This window comes from Theropithecus gelada, chromosome 10 (assembly GCF_003255815.1).
Source record: "Theropithecus gelada isolate Dixy chromosome 10, Tgel_1.0, whole genome shotgun sequence".
Taxonomy (NCBI): domain Eukaryota; kingdom Metazoa; phylum Chordata; class Mammalia; order Primates; family Cercopithecidae; genus Theropithecus; species Theropithecus gelada.
In genome coordinates, this window is record NC_037678.1 from 42,592,776 (window position 1) to 42,616,954 (window position 24,179).

The 24,179-nt window shown below is 44.6% G+C and overlaps 1 protein-coding gene across 3 annotated transcripts in view; it reads right to left on the minus strand.

Moving 5' to 3' along the window:
- Nucleotides 1-2,834: 2,834 nt before the first annotated feature.
- Nucleotides 2,835-24,179, minus strand: part of CDH26 (cadherin 26) — a 53,753-nt gene continuing 32,408 nt past the window's right edge. The window contains exons 10-18 of one of the 3 annotated variants that reach the window (XM_025399744.1): nucleotides 22,278-22,420; nucleotides 20,322-20,561; nucleotides 18,773-18,994; nucleotides 18,070-18,200; nucleotides 15,148-15,225; nucleotides 13,406-13,474; nucleotides 11,939-11,992; nucleotides 10,593-10,667; nucleotides 2,835-4,830 (exon numbers count right to left, since the gene is read on the minus strand). In XM_025399744.1, the coding sequence (XP_025255529.1) occupies nucleotides 4,627-4,830; nucleotides 10,593-10,667; nucleotides 11,939-11,992; nucleotides 13,406-13,474; nucleotides 15,148-15,225; nucleotides 18,070-18,200; nucleotides 18,773-18,994; nucleotides 20,322-20,561; nucleotides 22,278-22,420 (1,216 nt within the window). In that variant the 3' untranslated portion in view covers nucleotides 2,835-4,626. Of the gene's footprint in view, nucleotides 4,831-10,592; nucleotides 10,668-11,938; nucleotides 11,993-13,405; nucleotides 13,475-15,147; nucleotides 15,226-18,069; nucleotides 18,201-18,242; nucleotides 18,484-18,772; nucleotides 18,995-20,321; nucleotides 20,562-22,277; nucleotides 22,421-24,179 lie in introns of those variants that run through there. The other 2 variants (XM_025399745.1, XM_025399746.1) reach the window with 2 other exon arrangements.

Below are 24,179 nucleotides of genomic sequence, written 5' to 3' on the forward strand. Positions count from 1 at the left end.
TTCCTGAACACATATAACCTACTAAGATTGATCTAAAAAGAAACAGAAAACCTCAATTGACCAATAACAAGTAACAAGATTGAATCAATAATAAAAATTCTCTCAAGAAAAGAAAGTTCAAGGCTGGATGATTTCACTACTGAATTCTGACAAACTTTAAAGAAGCATTAATGCCAACTTCTTTCAGACAATTCCACAAAACTGAAGTAGAGATAACTCTTCCTTTCTTACTTTATGAGGCCAGCATAACTGATTCTAAAGCCAGACAAAGACACACAGAAAAAGAAAACTACAGGCCAATATCACCAATGAACATAGATGTAAAAATCCTCAACAAAAATATTAGCAAACCAAATCCAAAAATATATTTAAAAGATAATAGATCATGATCAAGTGGAATTTATCCCAGGAATGCAAGGCTTTCACATACCCAAATCAGTACACATGATACATCACATCAACACAATGAAGGACAAAAACCATATGATTATCTCAATAGATGCAAAAAAATCCTCTGATAAAATTCAGTATCCTTTCATGAGAAAAACTCTCAAAAAATTAGATATAAAAGGAAAGTACCTTAACAAATTAAGGCTATATATGACACACCCACAGCTAACATCATACTAAATGAGGAAAAGTTGGAAACTTTTCCCTAACGACTGGAACAAGACAAGGATGCCCACTCTCTCTTCTTGTATTCAACATAATACTGGAGGTCCTAGCCAGAGCAATTAGACAAGAGGAAGAAAGAAAGGGAATTCAAATTGGAAAGAGGAAGTCAAATTGTCCCTATTTGCAAATGACATAATCTTATATATAGAAAAACCTAAAGATGCTACCAAAAACTCTTAGAACTGATAAATAAATTTAGCAAAGTTGCTGGAGACAAAATCAACATACATAAATCAATAGCATTTCTATACATGAACAACAAACTAGCTGAAAAATCAAGAAGGCAATCCCATTTACAATAACTACAAAAAATTAAAATATCAAAGAATAAGTTTAACCAAGGAAGTGAAAGCCCTCTACAAAAAAAGATTACAAAATACTGACGAAAAATTGAAGAGGATATAAATAAATGTAAAGACATTTCATGCCTATGGATCAGAAGAATTAATGTTGTTACAATTATCACACTATGCAAAGCAATCTACAGATTCAATGCAATCCCTATCAAAACACCAATGACATTCTTCACAGAAATAAAAAATATATATATTAAAATTTGCATGGAACCATAGAAGGCCCTGAAGAGCCAAAACAATTCTGAGCACAAAAGACAAAGCTACAAGCATCATACTATCAGACTTCAAAATATACTACAAAACTATAATAACTGAAACTGCATGGTACTATAAAAACAGACACATCAATAAATGAAACAGAATACAGACTCAAGCAATTAATACATATATCTTCAGCCAACTGATTTTTGACAAAAAGACCAGGAACATTTATTGAGGAAAAGACAGCCTTTCCAACAAATAGTGCTGGGGAAAGTAGGTATCTATATGCAGAAGAATGAAACTAGACTCCCCTCTCTCACCCTATACAAAAATCAACTCAAAATGGATCAAAGACCTAAATGTGAGACCCAAAACTATAAGACTATTGGAAGAAAACTTAGGGAAAATGCTTTAGGAAATTGGTCTTGGAAAAAAAAAATTTATGAATAAGACCTCAAAAGCATAGGTAACAAAAGCAAAAATAAACAAATAGGATTATATCAAATGAAAAAAGTTTCTGCACAGCAAAGGAAACTACAGAGTGAAAAGTCAACTTACAGAATGGGAGAAAATATCTACAAACTATTTATCCAACAAGGGGTTATTATCTGGAATACACAAGGAGCTCAAATATCTCAAAAGCAAAATTAAAATAATCCAATTTTAAAATGGGTAAATGATCTGAACAGATGTTTCTCAAAAGACATAAAATAGCCAAAAAATATATGAAAAAATGCTTAACATCATGAATGGTCAGGGAAAGGCACATCGAACCCACAATGAGGTATTATCTCATCCCAGTTAGGATAGCTACTATCAAATAGTCAAAAATAGCAAATGCTGGGCCAGATGCAGTGGCTCACACCTGTAATCCCAGCACTTTGGTAGGCTGAGGTGGGCAGATCACCCGAGGTCAGTAGTTCGAGACCAGCCTGGCCAACATGGCAAAACACCATCTCTACTAAAAATACAAAAAATTAGCTGGGCGTGGTGACTCGTGCCTGTAGTCCCAGCTACTTGGGAGGCTGAGACAGGAGAATTGCTTGAACCCAGGAAGTGGAAAGGTTGCAGTATGCTGAGATTGCACTACTGCACTCCAGCCTGGGCAACAAAGTGAGACTGTCTCAAAAAAAAAAAAAAAAAAAAAAAAATTAAATTAAATAAAGAAAGCAAATGCTGGTGAGGATGCTGAGTAAAGGGAACCCATACACTGTTGGTAGGCATGTAAATTACTATAGACACTTTGGAGAAGAGTATGGAGGTTCCTGAAAAACTCTACAAATAGAACTACAATATAATTCAAAAATCCCACTACTGGGCATTTGTCCAGAGGAAAAGAAATCTGTATTTTGAAGACACATCTGCATCTCATGTTTATTACACCACTATTCACAATAGCCAAGATGTGGAATCAACCTAGCTGTCCAACAGCAGATGAATTCATGAAGAAAGTATGGTATATATACACAATGAAATATTATTCAGCCACTAAAATAAAAAAATTCTGTCATTTATGGCAACATGGATGAAGTTGGAAGACATTATATTAAGAGAAATAAGCCACTAGCAGAAAGTTGAAAACCACATGTCCTCACGCATATGTGGAAGCTAAAAACAAGTTTATCTCAGAAGTAGAAGGTAGAACAGAGGATACAGCAGCTGGGAAGGGTAGGGGGAAAGAGGGATAGGGAGAGATTTATTAAAGGATACAAAATTACAGCAAATTATTTCTAGGAAGAATACGTTCTAGCACTCTATAGTATTATAGGATGACTATAGTTAACAATAATACATAGTTTTAGATAGCTAGAAGGGGGATGAATACTGAATGCTCCGTCCTAATACAAAGAAATGAAAAACGTTTGAGCCAATGATTATGCTAATTACCCTGATTTGATCACTGTAAATGTGTTGAAACATGACTATGTACCCCATGAATATGTACAATTATTATATGTCAATTATTTAAAATAAAATAATAAAGTTTTAAAACCTGAGAGAATTTTTTAAAAATCTACAGGGAACAGAATGAAAGAGGTAAGTATAAGAAGGCAATTGAATAATGTGTTTATTTTGTTTCGTTGTCCAAATACACATATTTTTCTTAAAAAAAATGACTTTTATACTGAATTACTGAGAAAATGTCCTAGACTGTCCTCTGAGTCATGCTAGGATCAATACAGCTGTTCTACACTTCAAGCGTCCCATTCAGACATTCCAGTGCTTTAAATGTGGTTTTTCTTCTTTTTCAGCTTCCCAAAGCAGAGAAAGAGCGAGGTAACCAGGTAAGAAAGTCCAGATCTCTTTAAAAGAATTATTTGCACAGCTTCTTCAAAAAGAAGGAGAGTGTTTTAACTGTGAGCTGTAACTCACTGTTTAACATAATACTTCCTTGATTCAACAGCAAACATGTTTCTACTGATTTATTTCAGGGCGTGAGAGAGAGCATTTGCTCATTAATTACATAAAAATTTTATATGGCTGTAGACTTTTAGATATTCAATATGTGCATTAAAGTGTCCTAATAGCATTTTAAACTTTGCTTAGTCAGTCTCTTATCTATTACTCAGACTAGAAAACTGACTATTTTAGGGCATATGTCTCCATATTAAGATTTTTAAAAGAAACCATTTCCTCCCCTGAAACTGACATTAGCAGTAAGTGGACAAGTAAAAACCAATTAAATTTTGTGGTTTTGTTTAAAGATAAAATCTAATCAGAACTTTTTCATTCAAAGGCTCCTAAACTCTTTTACTTACATAACACATACAAGTTAAATTATGTCAGCTCTTCATTTTTTAAAGAGTGTACTGTTTATAAAGCTTTCAGCATAATCATTTCTCTCAAGATACCATATTTTATCTATTTATCTAATCAAAAAGTGAATAGGGATCAATACTTTTTTTTAAAAAATCACTTAAAATACTGATTACAAATGTTATAGAAAACATTTCTCTATTTACCTAAGTTTTCCCTTAAAAGGAAGCAGAATCATAATCATAGAAATGTAAATAACGTTTTAAAATCTATTTTTATTTTTCTTCAGTATTACCTGCTGTTCCCAAGTGACTGGGTAATCGATGGGTTATATTTTCATTTACCCTCAAAGTTAGGCTGCCAGTGGAAGCTAAGAATAACACAATTAAATTCAAGTTTCTCTAGAAAATATGACAGATCAAATTTTAAAAAAGCACAACTTGTGGTTTTGCTTTGGTTCAAGATGGCTGGTCTCAGAATATCAAAGCATTTAATTCAAACTAATAGTGTGTCCTCATCTAGGACTAGAAGGTGATTTTTTTTTTTTTAAGGAGGGAAAAGAAGAGCAAAGGGGAAAAATCCATGAATAGTGATTCCCCTCCATGAATTATTTCAATTCTCCAAAATACACATTTTTTTAGGAAGGACCACCTGACTCTGAACATATTTCCTCCAACGGAGTCGCTTTTGAACCCAGAGAGTCCAGCAAATCAGGCGGCAGTTCCTGTTCCAAGCTGGCCAGAGAGCTGAGGGATGAGGCCCCTCCACACTCCCCCTCCTGGCTGTAGACGTGAGGTAGGTAGCCGGGGTCATCTTCCAGCATGTCAGCAACACGGAGTTTCTGGGGAAAAGTTGGGGAAAGAGAAGGTAAATGCCATGTGCTTCCATACCCAGCTCATTTCTCTAGGTTTGATTCGAGGAACACCTCAGTGCAGTAGGAACGGCACTCAGGCCCCATGTCCTCAGCTGACACAGGAGTTCGTATAGTCCCAGAAGTGGCAGTCAGGCTAAGGGGAGACATCCCACTTTATAGTCTGAGAGGGAACTGTGACACACCGGTGGCCGCCCCAGGACTATGACAGGAGCCCTCAGGAGGACCTCCCACCCACTCCCACCCTCTTGCAGATTCATTTCTTGAGGCTAGCCCCTCCCTGTTCTGTGCTCTGAACACCTCCCCTTCCGTGACCCCCCAGACCCTCGTTTGGACAACTGTCCCCTCTCTCTTCATCTTTTCCTGGCCTCTTGCTGTGGGTTCCTTTCTTCCAACCCACAAATGTGCTCAGGTCTGTCCTTCAATCCGCTCATACCTCACAGCCTCCCTCCAAAAAAGGGCAGCCACCCCTGTCTCACCCACATGGCTCCTCAAACCACTGCCCTCCAGTCTCCCCGTTCACGCTCAGGCCATGGCTTCATCCATCCCTAACCAATGGTGATGTCCCAATCACCATCTCTGTCTGTGACACTCCCTGTGGTCACATCCAGAGCCAGAATTCTAACCAGACAGCTCCACGAGGACGTCCACAGAGACCTCAGACTCAACACCCTGGAAACCACTGTGGTTCTGCCCACAACCTGCATCTCCTCCTCCCTCAGCCCCTCCCTCAATGCTGCCAAGTGCAGTGTGCACCCCCTGTTACAGGGGCTAGCTGGCTAAAACCCAGGGGATAATCCCCCACACTACCTGTTGTTGTAAATTAAGTTCTACTGGAGCACAGCCAAGACCTTTTATTTGTGTATCATCTGTGGCGGCTTTCACAGAACAGCAGGGCTGAGCTATGGGAACTGGCCTTCAAATCCTACAAGATTTACTCTCTGGCCCTTTATAAGAAGTTCACTGACCCCTGCAGCATTAGATGATTTCAGCGGTATCAGAACACATATTTATTTGAGTCAATGGCCATTTTATCGTATATTTCAAAACATAATAACAAGCACACCAACTCCATGATTTCACAAATACCATTACATAGCTGATCATAAAGCCAAAAGCTAATTAACATGTGAGCTGCTTTACAGAAATGCATTAAATACATAATAGTGAGTGGGTTAAACACAAGTGTGACAGTCGTGTGAGAATAACCAAAGTTCATGAAACTCTAGCCTGGCCTAAGTCAGGACATCCCCAACAGCCCAGCTGCTCAACCTTGAAACCTAGAGTCATCGCCACCTCTCCTCTGCCCCATCCTCTCAAATGCTCGGCCATATTCCTAGTTCTGTCCCCTCTCCTCCAGCCCCATGACCAATGCCTGAGGATAGGTCCCTATCTCCAGTCATTGGGGCAAGAGTGGCAAGGAGTTCACTAAACTCATTTCTTGTTCTTCTGGTCACCCGGCAAGATCACATTTCCTGCCTCTCTGCTAGATGTGGCTACGTGACTGATGAAATAGGGATGTCAGGAACACATACCTGGCCGTGAAAACTTCCCCAAGAGCCTCCGTTCTCGCTCTTTCTGTCCTCTAGCCTCATTTCCAGTTCTGAGTGGTGGCAGAGCCACAGGGTGGGAGGACCCTGGGCAGGCTCCGGCTCGACACCCACCCTGATCTCTGACGTGAGCCAGAGGTACCTGCTCTGCGCATTAAGCCGCCCTGCTGTAGGGTTGTCATGGCTTTCTCCCTCCCAACAGCCGTCTTCTCACCATCTCTTCCTCTCCCCAGCCTCTCCTGCCTCAGGTCCACCCTCTGCACAAACCCCAGAAACATTTCCTAGGCTTCGTATCTGCTCATTCCTCTCTGCCTAGAACCCTAGACAGTCCTCCTCTGCCAATCTCCACCCAGCAAATTCCAGCTCAGTATTCAGGACCCAAGTCATCTCTCTGTGAAGACTTTCCTGGCCTGAGTGATACAATAAATAGGGGACAGGAAGGGAGGGGAGAGGAGTGGAGGAGGGTTTTAGCCTGTTTATCTTCTAATACCTGTAGAGAGTGCTATCTGAACCCAGAGCCAGTTCCACAGACCTTGGCAGGAATGGGTTTAGTGGGAGCCTGTCTAATCCGTCACTACTGATAGTAATTCTGAGAGGGTGAGCTCATGTAGAGCATGAAAACAGTCGGAGTCCTGGGGCTCAAGCCCAAGGTGGGAGGTGGGGAGGGCCTGGAAAGGGCAGCTCTGGGACCCCAGGGACCCCATGCATGTCCCCATTCTGATGGGACCCCTGGGCTTCCAAGCTCTTAACTATGCCCCCTGCCCTGGCCCGCCCAGTGACTGTAACAAGCTGTCTCCAGCCTCCTCTGATTCTCAAGAACCCTGCCTGGGCCCTTGTTTAGTGGGAAATGCTGTCTCCCCACCCCAGTCTACTGCTATGTCAGGCTTGGTGCCCACTGGAAGCATGGGAACGCTCACCTGCACATCTGGTCCATTAACTGGGTCTGCTTATTCAGGGACTGTGGTCGCTGTCTGACCATATGGCATGGGGGAGCTGGGGGCAGCGGGAGGAAAGAAAGGTTTTACAGCAAAACCAGCAGATACACAAGCTCCAGCCTAGGTGTTAGGAGTCTGTTCACGTTCTTGCAGTGAAGCTGAATAGACAATTAGCGACGGACATGGTGTGTGCAGAGCAAGACAGAATCTGCAGTGGGGGCTGCACTGGGTGGATTCAACTTCAAAACCCCCAGGCTGACAGCAGAACAGCGGGTGTCTGCACCCTGATTCAGCAATTTTGGAAGCCTCATCAGATCAATAATTCATCATACACCACCATCCAAGTTAGAGGGCTCATGAGGAAAGAACAGGGCCCTCTAATCTGGTGTTCCCTCCTCTCACACCACCAAGCAGAGCTTTGAGCTTCTATTGAATTAAGCTGCCTCCCTCCCTGCAGAGGAGGAGGGGGGCCCGCAGCTGGAACACATCCCCCTCCTGCTCAGCCAGGCCGGACCTGCGATACTGTCCACATGGTCCACTTGGCATGAGCAGTACGTGTGCATGGACATGCATTCATGTGTGTGTGCACAAATGTGAAAATGGGTAAGCCAGATACTATGTCATGATCACCACATCCTACGTTTTATGTAGAGACATGATCTCATCTGCACAAAGCTTCACCCGAGAGTGTAGCAGAGCTGCCCAACTCTACTTTGTAGATGAGAAATTAAGGCTCAGAGAGGAGACTTCCTTGACACTGCTCAATGATCAGGTGGGCCCGTCTGTAGTCGGCCACTCTGCACCCCATTTCTGGCTCTGTCCTTCATGCCTTTACCATTGGAGCAACTTGTCTGAGCCTCTGTTATTGGATTCATCTACCACATTGGGTTATAGTGAAAATGGTTCTTTCATTGGTTCTTCAGTGACCCCTGTGCCATCACCAGTAATGACACAGCCTGGCCCTCAGGGAGGTTACAGTCAGCTCAGGAGAGACACAGAAATTTCCCCGCAGCTTATCCTTCATCTTCCTCACCAGCAGTCAGGGCCTGGGGAAGTGCCCTGCAGCCCTGACTCTGTGGGTACACAGCCCCCTTCTGCAGGAGCCTGGCTTGCCTGGCTTTAGACAAAGCTTCTAGGCTCAGAGAAGATGTCTGTGTTCTCTTGAAGTAGGTGCCAGACAGCACCCATTCTGCAGGGCTAAGGAGTGGGAGTGAGAAGGCGCCAAGCCTATAGCACCTTTGGGGCTGTTACTGGGGCACAGAGCTGGAGCTCCCACCTGTGGACTGTGACAGGAACCAGAGGAAGCTGACACTGGGGAGACCCCAGGCAGTGACTCTACATCCAGACACAGTCTGGGCTCACTTCCTCAGGCCACAGTGTTCACAGCCCTGTCTGTCATCCACTCTGACAAGCACAGCAGGAGATGTCCAGGCTCACCAATGTGTTTCACAAAACAGGATCCCAGGACCTCAAGTCAGAGGCTCAGATGTGCACCCCAGACCCACTACAGCAGGGTCCACAGAGTTGGTGCTGGGGACTGCTGCCTTTTAATGAGCCCCCCAGTGACTAGACCCTGGAGCCCAGTTGCCTGTATTTGAGCCCCAAATCTACTGCTTTCTATGGCTGTGACCTTGGACACATCACCCAACTTCTTTGTTCCTGGGTTTCCTCATGTTATAAAAAGGTGTATGACAGCGCCTCCCCCAGTAGGCTGATGTGCAGACTGAGAGTTAACATCTTTCAAGTCCTCAGAACAGAGTCTAGAACAAAGTGAGTATCATACATGTGTTTGTCAAAAAAATAAGTCTAGCCTGACAGAGACTGTCTACATTTATGTCTTCCTTTGTGCTGATGATTCCACAGGCCTGAGTTCCCACTGCCCTGCAACAGGAGGAGCTGCTTAGAGTCAGAACAGCCCGGGCAGCTTCTCGGTACATCCTTCCCCAAGCAGGGGTCATGCAGAGCCTCCATGACATGAGCAGTGGACTGGCTCTGCCCTATCCATGTAAACCTGCCCATGGGTTTGCCCAGCTCCCAAGCTGCTTTCCAATCTTCCCAGGACTACACAGCGGCTGTGCTGAGGGACCTTCCAGGATATGCCTAAAATCAGAATCTCACCCCATAGACCCCTTCAGAGCAGTCAAACTACTTCTTTCCCAGTTTTGCAGGAAAAGACCCTTCATTCTGAGGTAGGAGGCCAGCAGGTCTTGTTTTCTGGTCACAACCCTGCTGACCAAAACAGGATCTGGTCCAGATGGGATGAAGTTAAAAAAACAAAAACAAACAAACACACAAAAAACAAAAAACAGCAGAATCCAGCAGATGAGACGAAAGTGATCCTGGTTGCCCTCATTGCTCATTGGTGCAAGACACTCACACCAGTGCCAAGACAGCTTACCAATGCCATGGCAGTGACCCAGAAGTTACCACCCCTTTCCTAGAAAGTTCTAAATAACCAGCCCCTCAGTTTGTATCAACCTGCCACTTAATTCGCATGTAATTGAAAGTGGATTTTAGTGAGTATAAATACAGTTGCCAACATCCCATACATTTCTGACTGAGTATACTGCCTACGAGTTAGCCCTGCCTTGCAAGGAGCAGTAATGTTCAATAAAAGACTGCTGTCTAACACCACCACCTCACCTTTGAACTCTTTCCAAAAACCCTCCTGGGCTAATCCCCAGTTTGGGGGCTTGCCTGTCCTGTGTCAATTCTGTCTTCAGTTGGGTTCTACAAAGCAGCACTGGATGGAGGATTCCCATGAAAGTGATTGCTATGGACTTAAATGTGTTCTCTCTCCAAATTCATATGTTCAGGCCCTAACCCCAGTGTGATGACATTTGAAGATGGAGCCTTTGGGAGACAATTAGGTTTAGATGAGCTCATGAGGGTAGAGTCCTCATGATGGAACTGGTTCCCTAATAAGAAGAGATACCAGGGAGCTTGGTATCTCTCTCTCCATCCCATGTGAGGACACGGCTGGAAGGTGGCCATCTGCAAGCTAGAAAGAAAGCCCTCACCAGAACCCAACCATGCTGGAACCCTGACCTTGGACTTCCAGCTTGCAGAAACATGAGGCAATACATTTCTGTTATTTAAGCCACCAGGCAGGCTATGGTATTTTATTATGGCAGCCTTAGCTGACTAACACAGTGATTTAGGAGGAAGTGTCCCCAAATCAAGCCTGGAGCACAGTGGGCATGCAGAACCCATAGCCAGTGCACAGGACAAGGGGAGCCCTCCCTACCTGATTCAATGTCTCTGCCATCCTTCCTTCCACCAGAGCCAGGAGTTGTCTGTGCACTGTGGCATCTGGGTAAGCCTGCAAGCAAACCAGTAGAGTTTCATACCACAGCAGAGCCCTTGTCCTACCCTGCAACCCCTGTGTGTCAGTGGCCCCAGCACAGATGGGGCATACTCAGCACAGTTCTTTTGGAGGTAAAGAGCCAGGCCCAGGGCAGTTTGTTCACGTTTCCTCTCTTTGTGTTGGGGCAGAGAGGGAGGCCCTGCAATCTCTCATGGCTACACCTTCCAGTGCCTGGGCTGAAACACACTTTCAGTGAGGAAGGAACCCGAGTGAGCCCAGCCAGGAGGGTTTGCTCCTGCTGACAGCCTCACTCATGCCTTACTCCCCCTCAATTACACTGCCCCTCCTTGCTCATTTTGGCTTCTCTTCCTCTGCACCTTGCCCACTGTTCCCCATGATGGGCTAGTGGCAGTCACCTGCTCATCTGGTCCATGTCTGTGGATCTGGGTCTCTGTGCTATCTAAGGGCAGAGGGTACAGTGGTAGGAAACAGGCTTGGCATCTACCGGGAGGAGTGGCTACCTGGGGACCTGCAAATCCCACCATGAAATCATGTGAGTCAGGCTGGCCTGGAGGCAAGCAAAGCACCCGGGGCCTCACTGCCGGGCTCACGCAGGTGCAAGGCCAGCACCCAAGAGTGGCGGTAAACGTAAGACTGATCACCAAGGGAAGATCAAAATTTTCTTGATACTTTAAAAACCAATTTATAATAATGTGAGGCAATGAATTAGGTGCTACGTTAACATAATTTTGCAAACTATATATACAACATTCAACTTCCTTTTGTTTACATCATAATCATTTTATTGGTAATAGGTATCTGTTATTAATGTCAATGCATACAAAATTAGTACTTAGATATTTTATTTACAATGGAGTTATTTGTAGGATCTCATTTGAAAAGAAGAATTCTGCTGCAAAACATGTTTAGAAAAAAAAAATTGATTAGATGATCTCTAAGACCCCCTTAGCTTAAAATTTCTACAGGTCTGTGACAAAGCACAGCAGAAAACTCAGCCTATGATTGAGATCTTAGCAACTCAACAGCAAAAGAAATTTGCCAGGGACTGAAAAGCTCTTATGCTCTCAAGTCACGGGATAAATGTGCCTTAACTACTTCCAACCTCTCCTCACATTCGCTTCTCCTTCAGTTTGTTTGGATGTTGGGCATATTTTTTTTAATCACCTCTTTCCTTCCAAATTTCCCATTGTCAGGGCTTTCCACAGCTTTTAGACAGAACAATAAGGTAAATTTTTTTTTACAGTAACACCTACATCTGTACTTACAGGAGTAGAGTACATGTTTTCCACACCTCTTGACTCAAAGAGCTCGCCATAACCCTTAAATTAAAGAAAGATGAAAGAAATATTTTCTGATTTCAAATAAATCACCAAAGGATACAAATACATAACTAGAAATTCTTGCAGTCCTATTGCCTTTCATTTTTGTACTAAAGATAGAGTAATTCTAAAGACTATAGATATTCATAGGAGAAATTCATGAATAAGTTTCATAGTTGCTTTGTGAAGAAGGAACATGAGAATATTAGATTTGCAAGCTCTGTCTTGGGTCCATGAACACCCAGTAAGATTTCCTTTGTGCCATGGCCACGCCCTGAATACAAACAAATGACACACATCCACTCCTAGGACCCAGGCCCAGCGGCACAACTCTCAGGGCTCAGTGCAAGATGAAAGTTGGGGGCCCTTTGTTTAAAATTAAGAATTTCAAGATGGTGACAGTAGAATATTAAACCAAGGAGGGGTTCTTTAGAGTGGGAGGCCCTGTGCCGTGGTGTGGGTTCCACGTCCATGCAGCTGGACACACCAGGACCAGAAGGGTCAGCTGCATGGCCATGGAACCCAACATTCATCAATGCAGGAGCCCTTCGGTGATGGATTTGTGGCACCATCTTTGTGCAAAGCAGAACAGCATGTTTTCATCTTTGCTGAGATGCTGCCTGTGCAAAGATATGAAATTATAGAGATCTTGAGTTTATTTTAGAATCTCTCTCTTGTAAAAATTGGATAGGATTCTACGGCTCTTTAGACCCTGAATACCTCTTTTAAATTCAATATTGGAAAAGTAAATTTCTGTTAAATAATGGCTAGTTAAACTGGTGAGGTCCAAATAAGGTCTGTGATTGAGAACTGTATTCATAGTGTTGTGCCAAAGTCCATTTTCTGATTTGATCACGGAGTAGGGTTACATAAGATGGTATCTTTGGGGGACCCCCAAGAGCTCTCCGTACTATTTTTGCAACTTCTAGTTAGTCGAAAATTATTTCAGAAAACGTCATTTCACAAAGCAATAGTCCTAGAATTTGTATGTAGCATACATGAAGACACAACACACAGGGGAAGTCAGACCTCCCTTTCGCTGGAAGCATGCAGTCACTGGGCTGGAATTTAGTCAGGGTCAAAGTCCTGTACTCTTAATATTATACATTATCTCCGGTGCCCTTAGAAGGACATGAGAAAATGTATCTATTTGTGGATGTTCTAAAAGTGTCATATTTGATCAGGATTATCAAACAACTCTAAAAACAACAGCTGCCACCAATGACCGTAATACCTAGTTCTACAGATGGAAATAGAGTTGCGTGGGAAAAGCCCAACTTCTCAGATTTTCATTGACTATGTGTCTTTTTCTGACAGTATCACAAAATCTTCTACAAGGGGCCTCTCTCAGGGGAACCAACTGTTAGTCACTAGTGAGATGGCTGCAGCAGGGAGCAACCTTCTGAAACTCACCCAACTCCCCAGAGCAGAGCGTGCTTGGGCTGCCCTGCTCGCTGCAGATGGAGGCACTTCCTTGAGATCCTAGGGGGAAAATGCTGATTTACTCAAAGGAGAATGGATTTCTCTCCAGCTGGAAACAAAGTGGGCATGTGTGACCTCCCACCACTTCCCCTTGCTCATATACTCATAGGCAAACACGAATTAACACGATGAGAGGGAGGGCGCAGTGGAGGGGAAAGGAAAAGGAAGAGAGGCAGGGAATAAAAGGGCAGGTGCAATGGAAACGTGTGGCAGGAGGAGGCTTGAACCTGAAGACGCTAATGTGCTTTCCATGACACAGACACCTGAAAACTGCATAGACACACAGACGAGATCTAGAAGGTGACACTCACAGGTGAAACGGTTTAGATTTAGGGATGGGATCGTGGGCATTTTCTGCTTTGGGTTTCTATTATTTTAATAGCGATGCTTCAATAATGAAGTTAAATTTCAAAGAAAATAAAGCAGGCAATGGACCTTGACAATGGTCTCAGTGACGTTATTTCATGCTATATGCAGCAGCTTTTAAAATATCAGGTTACCCATAAATCATAAGTGATGGCTTCACTTCGAGAAAGTCTGTGAATGGCAGTTCATTTAAGCAGTCACCACAGATGTACTTACTAGACTATTCGCAGGACACTGAAGGGAACCCAGAGATACACCAAAACCTAGATGGTGGAGGCTTTGGTTTCCTCCCCTGTACAACAGCGAAGCAAGACTGCGCTCACCACACACACACCCCTATGGGTTCTGGTGAAAATTCTATGAGATGGGGCATGCAAAGTGCATAGTGTGCCCTTCAGGGCAACGCCTAGGCCTCTAGAAGTTTGCAGACTGGCTCAGAGGAAGGAAAGAGAAGGCTCCCGCCAGGCCAGGAGGCAAGTTTGTAGGAACTAGAAAAGGGAAGCCCTTCCCCCAGGAGCACGGGTTAATGGTCAGAATGCACAGCGGACCCAGCCCTGCTCACTGCCCTGGCCAGGCACGCGCTCATTTATGGCAATCCTGGGTCAACTCTGTTTTCAAAGTAGGGGACACCTACTACTTATGGAATGGAAGATTTAGCTACTTGGGAAACAATTTTAAATAACACTGATTTGCCTGGTGAGAAAATTATTCCCTTTCTAATTCTGTTTCCACACCCTAATGACATCCAGGAGGAAGTGTCACTCTGGTGCTAGCCTGGCTTCCATGCTCTGCCTTCCTTGTAGAGGGGCCCCGGGCCTTTGGCAGTGACATCGTCCACCCAGTCATTGTGCCCTACTTCTTTCATGGCTATTTTCACACTTGCCTGCTCTTTATACAAGTAAAACTGTGTTTTCATTTACAGTTGAAATATAAAGTTTCCTACTTAAATAAATGTACTTAATGTGGACACAATCCCATTTTAAGAAAAAAGTGTCTTAAGAAATACATAGTCCAAGTGCCATATGCATATGGCAAAAAATCACCATATGGCACTGGACACAGTGATATCTGGAAGCACTGGGTCATCTGACGCCCTAGCAAAGATGAAGGAACTTGGCCACAGACAGGCAAGGGTGTGTTACGCTAAGGGAACCATGGGGCTTTGCAAGTGGGGGCTGGTGTTGCTGACTTGCAGAAGGACCTCCCTGGATGTGGCAGTGGGAGGAGCATCCCAGGTGTTCCTTGTGAGGGAAACCGTCAGGAAAGTCACTTCTTTGCAATCCAGAGGCAAGTAAGGAGCACGTTACCTTAGCTCCCTGCTTGGGTCCTGCTGCAGCTATGCAGACGAGCAGAGCCGGCCTCTGGCCTTCAACATCTGACCATGTCTGTAGAACACAGAGAAAGAAATATGACAAGGGCTGAAATCACAGATAGCAGAAATAAAAACAGAAGGAAAGGAATGACATTTTCTCCAAAACACATTGTATCTATGCCATCACAGAAGTCCAGACTGTAAAAAATACACCTCTCCTATAAATCTGGATGACTTATGTGGGAAAAGAATGTTATTTCTGTTTGCCTTTTGTAATTGCTCGCTGGGAGGTTGAGCTTCTCATGGTTCAGTGTTCCATGTAAACTGATGGTAAAAGGCTCGTTTCAGGAGCCCTCAGAATTGAAAAGCTTGTCTTTTTCTAGGGCTCATAGTGATGGCTCTTGGGGTCACCACTGTTGCATGGTATTCTGTGCATTGTCCTATTCATTTACCAACCAACATACATGTTCACTGAGGGACTCAGGTTGATGGATGCTGGATTTCTGTTGGCCAAGGGCTCTTAGCTTCCCCACACGCAGGGAAGGCATCTATGCAGTTCCACAGATCATCACCATCAGACAGCATCCCTATAGTTTAGCAGCAGAATGTGACAACATGTGTGCACCTAGTGATGATGTCTTGCGTGGAGTTTTCCCAAGAGCACACAATGTTCCTGGTGAGTGGATGTGCAATGTAGGCTGGTATCTTTGTGTAAGATGTATAGAGGGAGAAGTGCACCTAGAGATGGCCTTATTTATCAAGGTTACAAAGACATAATCAGTAATTACTGCTAATAATGCTAATATTGGCAACCACTCTTTATTGCATGACCGTTAGTACTGAAAATTTGACATGTGTTATTTGATTAAAGTATCCAACAAACTTAGGAGACAGAAGACTATCAAGTTCACTCTGTATATGAAAGTCAGAATCAGTTAGATTATGTAATTGATCAATCACAGATTTGGAATCTACACTCAGGTCTGTTGAATCCCATTTCTCAGAGCCCTAAGATACTGAAGCAGGAACAGAGATGCGCCTTTAGTTGTGAATGGGAAACAAGAGGAAGATTTGTTGGTAAAAGAAGAGAACAGAGCCCCTTGCCCAGCATGAGGTTCTCTTGTCCCTCTGGCATAGCTGGTCTTTGACCAGTGCCACCATGTCATTAAGCCCCCTCCAACCCTCCTGGTCTTAGCATCACAAGGGCCAAGGTTCCTTTTCACCCACACTGCTTCTACAGCTGCTTCCTCTTTTCCAAGAGACAATCACAAAGCTGCTGGGAAAGAAGGGTAACCAGGGCATCCCCACTGTCCCTTCCATCTCAGCTACAACCTGAACCAATGCTCAGGAAGTGCGACATTCCTGCCAGTCTCCTCCAAGCTCAGCAGCTTTCACGCTCTCCTGCCAAGGAGGAGACTGAGGCACAGCCCCTGGGCCTGGGAACCATTTCTGTTTCCCTTCATGGTTGAGCCTCTGAGCCACTGGAACAGTCCAAGGCAAGAAATTCTACTGTTACACAAAGACTGCTGTTTGCCCAGATGGTTTTCTTCTTAAAATTACACAACAAATCAAGTTTGCTGCTGCTCTCACATTTGGGATGGGGAGATTCCTTCCAGGGGACTTCACAATCTGGAGAGTTTGGACCTCGCTCCTGTTTCCTCACCCAGGAAGCCCTCACAGGAGGGTGCACAGGCACATACCTGCCAGAGGAGCCTAACCTTCCTTCCCTCCTTCACACCGCAGGGAAGACAAAATGCAAAGAACCCTGGGAGCCTCAGGCAAACACCAGCTTCTTCAATCACATATTTTTGAGAAACTCTCTAATTACATGAGCATCACATCAAAGTTCATTGGAATATCTTTGCCCTAAAGTGTCTCACTTCATTCAGCAAGTCTCTCCCTTCCAGGAAAGAACCACGGGTGGAGGCGTAAGATGGGGTGACCGAATCCTCTGTGTGTGTTTCCTTTGGACATTTGTGTTCATTTTCTAAATCAACCACTTAATTCTAGATGAAGACAAACAGGAGAGCTCACAATGCTTTCATCTCTTTGTCTGTCTAATCCCGGCCCAGAGTTGCTGCAACGGTGACTAAGATAACGTAGGGCCCATTTCAGAAGCAGCCGGTTTGAAAAACCAGTGGCCATTGGCCAGTTACTTTATATGGTTCTGCCTTGTGTTAGGTGCCTTCATGTGTTAGGTGCCTTCAAAGAGGATGTGTTAGACATCCTCTTTGATCCACAACCTATCTGAGAATTTGACTTTATCATCCCAGTTCACAGATGAGGATGTAGGGTTAAATGATGAAGCTAATGAGATGCGAAGGCAGAAACAGAGCCCAGGCCTTGTACCTCCAAGGGCAGTGAGCTTTCTGGTTGGCCTCTGCCGGACAATGGTAGAAGAGGAGGTTCTGCCATGATCTACGGAAAGCCATGGCCAAGAAGCCAGCTCAGAATCATTTAACCAGTGAGCCTAACACAATCCCATTTAGGGAAGGTCTACCTAATAAAAATCACTTTTTCCCTAAGCACAGTTTCTCCAACTTAGCACTTAGGGGACTGGGGCAGATAATTCTCTGTGGTAGAGACTGTCTTATGTGTTATAGGATATTTAGCAGCATCTCTGACCTCAACCCACCAGACACCGGTAGCACTCCTAACTGTGACCATCAAAACTGTCTCCAGGTATTGACGAATATCCCCTGTGGGGCAAAATTGCTCATGGTTGAGAACCATTGATCTAAAACAATAAATTCATTTATCTGAGTTAGTTTTTGCAAGAATTTTTTCCCACTTGCTACTGAAACATGGGTAAGAGTGAAGAATTAAGAGGTGGTACCGTGGGTGAAAAAACACATGCTATATGTCTGTGTATTATTGAATTCCTTGCCATAAGACACAAAGCATGACATTCCACTACCTGGGCTGAAGTGGCTTTGCTCTCCTCATTATACATGACCAGTGTTTGGTGGCCTTCATCATTGGCTATAGAGCATCCATGCCTCTTAGGTTCAAGCACAAAACAGCGTCGCAACAGGAAAAGCAGAGCCACTGTGATAAGACAAAGGGGAAAAACAGATTAGACAAGCTCACCCATATCAGAGGTTTCATGAGGATCTTGTTCTGTTCATTTATAACTCAGTCATGAACTGGCAAGGTCAAACTGCATCTTCGTCATCTGTGTAGCTCTAAAGTTTAGCACAGTTCCGGGATATAACTAGATGCTATGTACTGTTTGTTGAATTAATCAATAATACTATCTGGCCGGTAATATTGTATTGTTTCTTGGAAAAGCTGCTTTCTCATTAGCCTTGCCAAGTCCAGGAGCCTGGACATCTGTATATTGCTGTCTCCATGGTTATTACAAAGGACCACTCCTTGACTATGTTTACTGATGGATTCCATTGTGAGTACAGGCTGCTTTTGCTGGCCAGGGATCTTGCCTGGCCAACATGGCAACCTCTGATCTGCATCTAGGAGCGTGAGTACACCCAGAAGTCATTCTCAAAGCCATTCCACCAATCCTGCCATCGGCTGTCCCCTACCCCAGCAAACCCCATACCCTTGGCCTATTGCCTGGGGAGAGGAGCCATAGTCCCAGGACACCCCTACAGACCACTGACCTGCCAGAGCCACGAATGCTGCACAGACAGGGGACAGGGTCCCCACAAGAAGCCCCACTCCTGCATCTGCATGCTCCACACACGTGAACCCACTGGCACAGGGGCAGATCCTTACACGGACAGTTTGCTTCTGGGAAAGTCCCTGTTTGTCTCCAATGAAGAGTGGCACCAAGTAATTACCACGTGGCAGGCTTCTCAAGGTTAAAAGTTCAACTGACTGACCTGCAAAGGGAAAAAGAACATGGCATGCATTGACTCACTCATCTGCTTATCTGCTCAATGCACGCTTACTAAAGCTCTGTATGAACGTAAGCCAACTGCAGAGTTAGAGGGAGGGGTCCCCAAGGGCACCCTCACTTCTGACACCAACTGCAAGTTCATGGATTCCCAAGACCACCCTCAGGTTCAACAATTCTCTAGAAAGACTCACAGAACACACTGAAAGTTGTTGCAGCGATGGTGCCGTTTTTTATAAGGAAAAGATACAGATGAAAATCAGACAAGCAAAGAGGCACCTAGGGCAGAGTCCAGAAAAGCACCAATGTCAGAGCTTCTCATCATCCTCTCCTGAGAAGCCAGGTCAGCATCAGTGAGGGACAGCACACATGGGATGCTGCAGTCAGGGACGTTCACCTGAGCCTCAGGCTCCAGTGTCCTCCTGGGGCTTGGTCAGGCAACCTGGTGGGCCTCCCAGGTGGGCAGCCTCAGTCTCCAACCTCTCTGGTAGTCGACTGACACTATGTGACTAGAAGTCCCCAATCTAAATCACATTGCCCCTGTCTGGCTCAGCTCAAGACACCCAGGTAAAGAGACACTGGTATCAGACATGATATCCCAATAGAGATCACCCAGACCCCAAGGACAAAGACCAGACCTCTCTTTGGGCAAGGCGAAGTTCTTTACCACACACTCCAGGTCTGAGAACTACCAACATGAGCACACAGTTTCAGCTGAAACCGTGCCACAGTCTACAGATGCCATGGCTAGAGGCACAGAGGAGAGTGTTGACAGAGGGTGCCAGTTGCTTTTAACCTGCTCAGCAGGTTCATGTTCTGATAACAGTGCCCCAGTGTTTCTTTAGGGAAGCCCACACTTCCCAAATTCTCAGTATGAATCAGGAGAGGCTGAGCCCAGACCCCAACAAGGTCCAGGTGTGGGCTGGGAACCAGTCAATCAGCACGTCTGCCCTCCTAAGTCCCACCTACAGTGATTGACAGGGCAGCTGACCCAGGTCAAACTGTGACATCAATCCTGGAGCTTCCCGGGAAACACCCTTCTTGCCAGATGTTAGGATATGTCTCAGGGACTCCCAGCAGCCTCCTACCCCCTGATGAGGAGAGGTTCCTAAAAATGAAGAAACCCAGAGAAAAGCAGACCGTGCGTGGGAAGGTGGCTTCCAGGGATATCCTTTGAGCACCTAGAGCCAGCTCTGCCAGAACACAGACTTCTCTGGCTTTTTAAGCTAATAAAGTCCTTTTTTGCCTAAAACTGTTTGAATTGGATGCCTGTCATTTTCCACTGTTTGCCCGTGACCAGTACAAAAACTCACCCCAATTTTTCCCCAACTTCCATGTGTCCTCTGCGTTTCCCAGGGTGTTGTCCAATTCAAATGTAAATGGATCAGAGAAGGGCTCCAGGTCCGGATCCTCTGCCTCGATGTGGAGGGGCTGATGCACGGCAGACTCACAGACCTCCACATAGCGGGAATGTGGCCGGAGAGTCGGGGCGTTGTCATTGATGTCAGACAGGAAGAGCATTAGGGTCCCTGTAGCAGTCTGCGGGGGGAAGCCTTGTACGGGGAGGAAGTTTCAGGAGTTGGTTATCTCGTGCACACAGAGCCCTGGAGAATGAGCACTCTCTGTCTCTCAGAAAACAAATATTCCTGAAATACTAGAACTGTTTCCCTTTCAAATCATAACTCTCCTGCCATGCATGTGATGATCTGTTTTCCTGCTTTTATGAACATTCAGAATATCTGGGTAAGGTAAGCTAATAAAGCACTTACCACCTCAAATCATTTGTAGAACAAGGTAGAATGTGGCATCATTAAACAAACAAAAGGTCGATCAATGGTGCCAGGCGTTAAGGATGGGTGGGGTGGAGGAAAATGGGTGTGACTAAAGAAGGGCCCCATGGGGGTCCCTGAGGAGAGGCAAATGCGCTGCATCTCCGCGTTGATGTCCCGGTTACGAGATTACACTGTAGTCCTGCAAGGTGTTGCTCCTGGGGGAGACTGGCAAAGGATACGCAGGATCCACTAGATTATTTCTTAAAACTGCAAGTGAATCTACAATTACCTAAAAGGACTTTTTCTAATTAAAAAAGTGGCAATCATCAATTCACAACTGCAAATATATGGAGCCAACCTAAGTGCCCATTGACCAATGAGTGGATAAAGACAATGTGGCATATGTATACTATGGAATACTACTCAGCCATAAAAAAGAATGAAATAATGTTTTTTTGCAGCAACTTGGATAGAGCTGGAGGCCATTCTTCTAAGTGAACAACTCAGGAATAGAAAACCAAATACTGTATGTTCTCACTTATAAGTGGGAGCTAAGCGAGTGATATAAGGAACTCTGGAGACTCAGAAGCAGGGGAGGAGGGAGCCAAGGGATAAGAAACCTCACACTGGATACAAAGTACACTACTCAGGTGACCAGTGCACTACAATCTTAGACTTCACCACTGCATAATTCATCTACGTAACCAAAAACCACTTGTACCCCAAAAGCTTTTGAAATACGAAAAGCAAAAAATAAACAGAAAAAAAAAGAGTACCCATCATAAAATCATCCATAACAGAATGAGGGAGCCCTGAAACACTGGCCCCACTTTTTCTCCTCCCTTAATACTGATTAGGAATCCGTGTTTCCTATCTCCATTGTCCCCCACCCTCAACATTCCACTAGTTTAATGAGAGTGGAACGTACAGCGACATATCACTTGGAGCTTGGGTTTTAGTTCACAGACTTTCTTAAATACAATGTTAAAGTTATTTGAACATTTTTATTTCTTCAACTTTGTTTTGGTGTGTTTAAAGATTCAGCCTTAGGAGAGCATAGAGAAAAGTGCTGAAACATGCTCATAAAACCTCCCGTCCTGGTTTATGACAAATGTGTCCCTTACCATCCCATTTACCTGAGCTCGTACGCCATCCCAAGCACAGGGAAGCTGTGCTAAATATCACACACCATCGGCTTTGACAAAGAGCTAAAGAGTTAGCTCATGAACAGATGAAAAAGATGTTGGGTTTGATTGCAGCCTCCTTGCTGATTTAATTGTCTCTTCTGAATGAATACTGCCCTCTTTCGATGGTATTGGTCCCTTGTTTACCATTTCAAGAATTACTACCAAAAATAATCACCAGCATGGATGCAGAGTGATAACAAGGTTTATTTTATCCTTTTCTTAGCTGTGCTGAAAGACTCTCACCAGGATTATTTTCCCGCAGGAAGCAAGAATGAGCATTTTATTTTTCCAATTTTGGGTAAACACTCACCATCATCAACAGCGTGAACGATGATTATATAAAAACTGTCATTGACATGAGGGGATTCTCGGTCAATTGGCTTCACGGTGGTGACCCCTCCGGAGTTTTCATCTACGCTGACCCAGTTTGCTGGGTCATGAACCCGTTTATATCTTGTAGAAGGAAAACGGATGGCAATTTTTAAAATTAAAAACTTACATCAAAAGATGTAAAAAGTTACATGAAAAAAACAAAATATGTCATAGAAACACTATTTCTACCACAAGTAATTTGAGAAATTCTAAGAGAAATTAAACTATGAGAGTGTTAAATTCACAAACGGAATGGAGGCGCGGGGAGGACAGCCTAAAGATGCTCCTAAGTCTGTGGAATTGACATTCACCAGAACACCAACTGTCCCCCTCCTTGTTGGACTGAACATAGTTTTGTCTGCCTTGGGGAAATGTTTCAACTGAAGGAACCCATCTTCAGTTGCCTGTAGATGATGGTAGCTTAGTGTGAAAAACCAAACTGCCCTTGCAACAGAAGCCTAGGACTTTACCCCCGGTGTGTTCCCTTTGCAGAAGAGCCCCAGCGGTTCACAGGTGGGTAACCCTGTTCCTCAAAGTGGTCTTCTACATCCCCGTCACCTCTGTGAACCTGACACCGCTTTAAGGGGTGGGCCATGCCAAACCCTCCAGGATTCCTAAGAGCTGTCAGCCATCGTATGGCATCCTTTGCAACCTTGCCAGGTTGTCAACCACAGCTACCTGCTGCAGCCCCACAGCAGGAACATCCTGGACTCAGGCAAACAACAACAACAAAAAGTACAGGTCCCAGAAAGGTGCGGAGAGGGGCAGTTTCTCCTTATGCTGTTCCTTCATCCTCTGGGCAAATGCTTTTCAAAGGGTCAGCAAGGATTCCTCTCTCATGTTGGGTGGGTCACAGTTTTTAAAGGGATTGAAGCTTTTTGTGCTCTGCTTCACCTCTTAGGGAAAGTTCCAGAAGTTCCTTAGAAGCACTGTGATTTTGCAATGTTTACAAACGAGGGGAAGAAACTCAGAGTTCCTCTGTGGATTATCTCAGGCGGAAAGGCAGCTCCCTCAGCTAATGCAGATGAAGCAGAACTAGAGGAAACCAGAGCTGCACCCCACCCAGATCATGCCTCCGCCCTGTCACAAAAGACACTCGCCCTGCCTCCTGGACAAAGCCATACTGAGGCTATAACGATGGACTGTTTAGTTCTTGATTTCAGCACAATCCAAACATTTACTGAGACCTACATATGAGCCAACCATCCCCAAGAGACAGGAAGACAGCAGCGAATTAGGAAAGGCTCCTATCGGTGGTGCCAAAGGGAGCCCCAACCAGCATCACGGGCATCCCTGGGAGCTTCTTAGAAATGCAAATCTCAGTCCTGGCCCCAGATCTCTCAATCAAATTCTAGGGGTGGGTTGGAAACCAACCTGGCCAACATGGTGAAACCCCGTCTCTATTAAAAATACAAAAATTAGCCAGACATGGCAGCACATGCCTGTAGTCCCAGCTACTCAGGAGAATGAGGCAGGAGAATCACCAGAACCTGGGAGGTGGAGGTTGAAGTGAGTCGAGATTATGCCACTGCACTCCAGCCTGAGTGATAGAGAAAGACACTGTCTCAAAAAAAGAAAAGAAATTCTAGGGGTGGGGCCCAGCAATCTGCATTTTAACAAATTCCCCCAGAGATTGATATACACCATAGTTTGACAGTTACTTCTTAAGAGCCATGCTAACTCAAGGTACACCATTGTGCACCAGAAGGGGTCTGTGAGCTGTTGGTTGGCTGCTCATAATGAGATAACTGCAAAAATGAAGGGCAAGTGTTGAGAGGCTCTTAGAGTTGTCAGCATTGCTGTGCCCCCCAGTGCATGATAATTTTTCTAGTAATTCAAT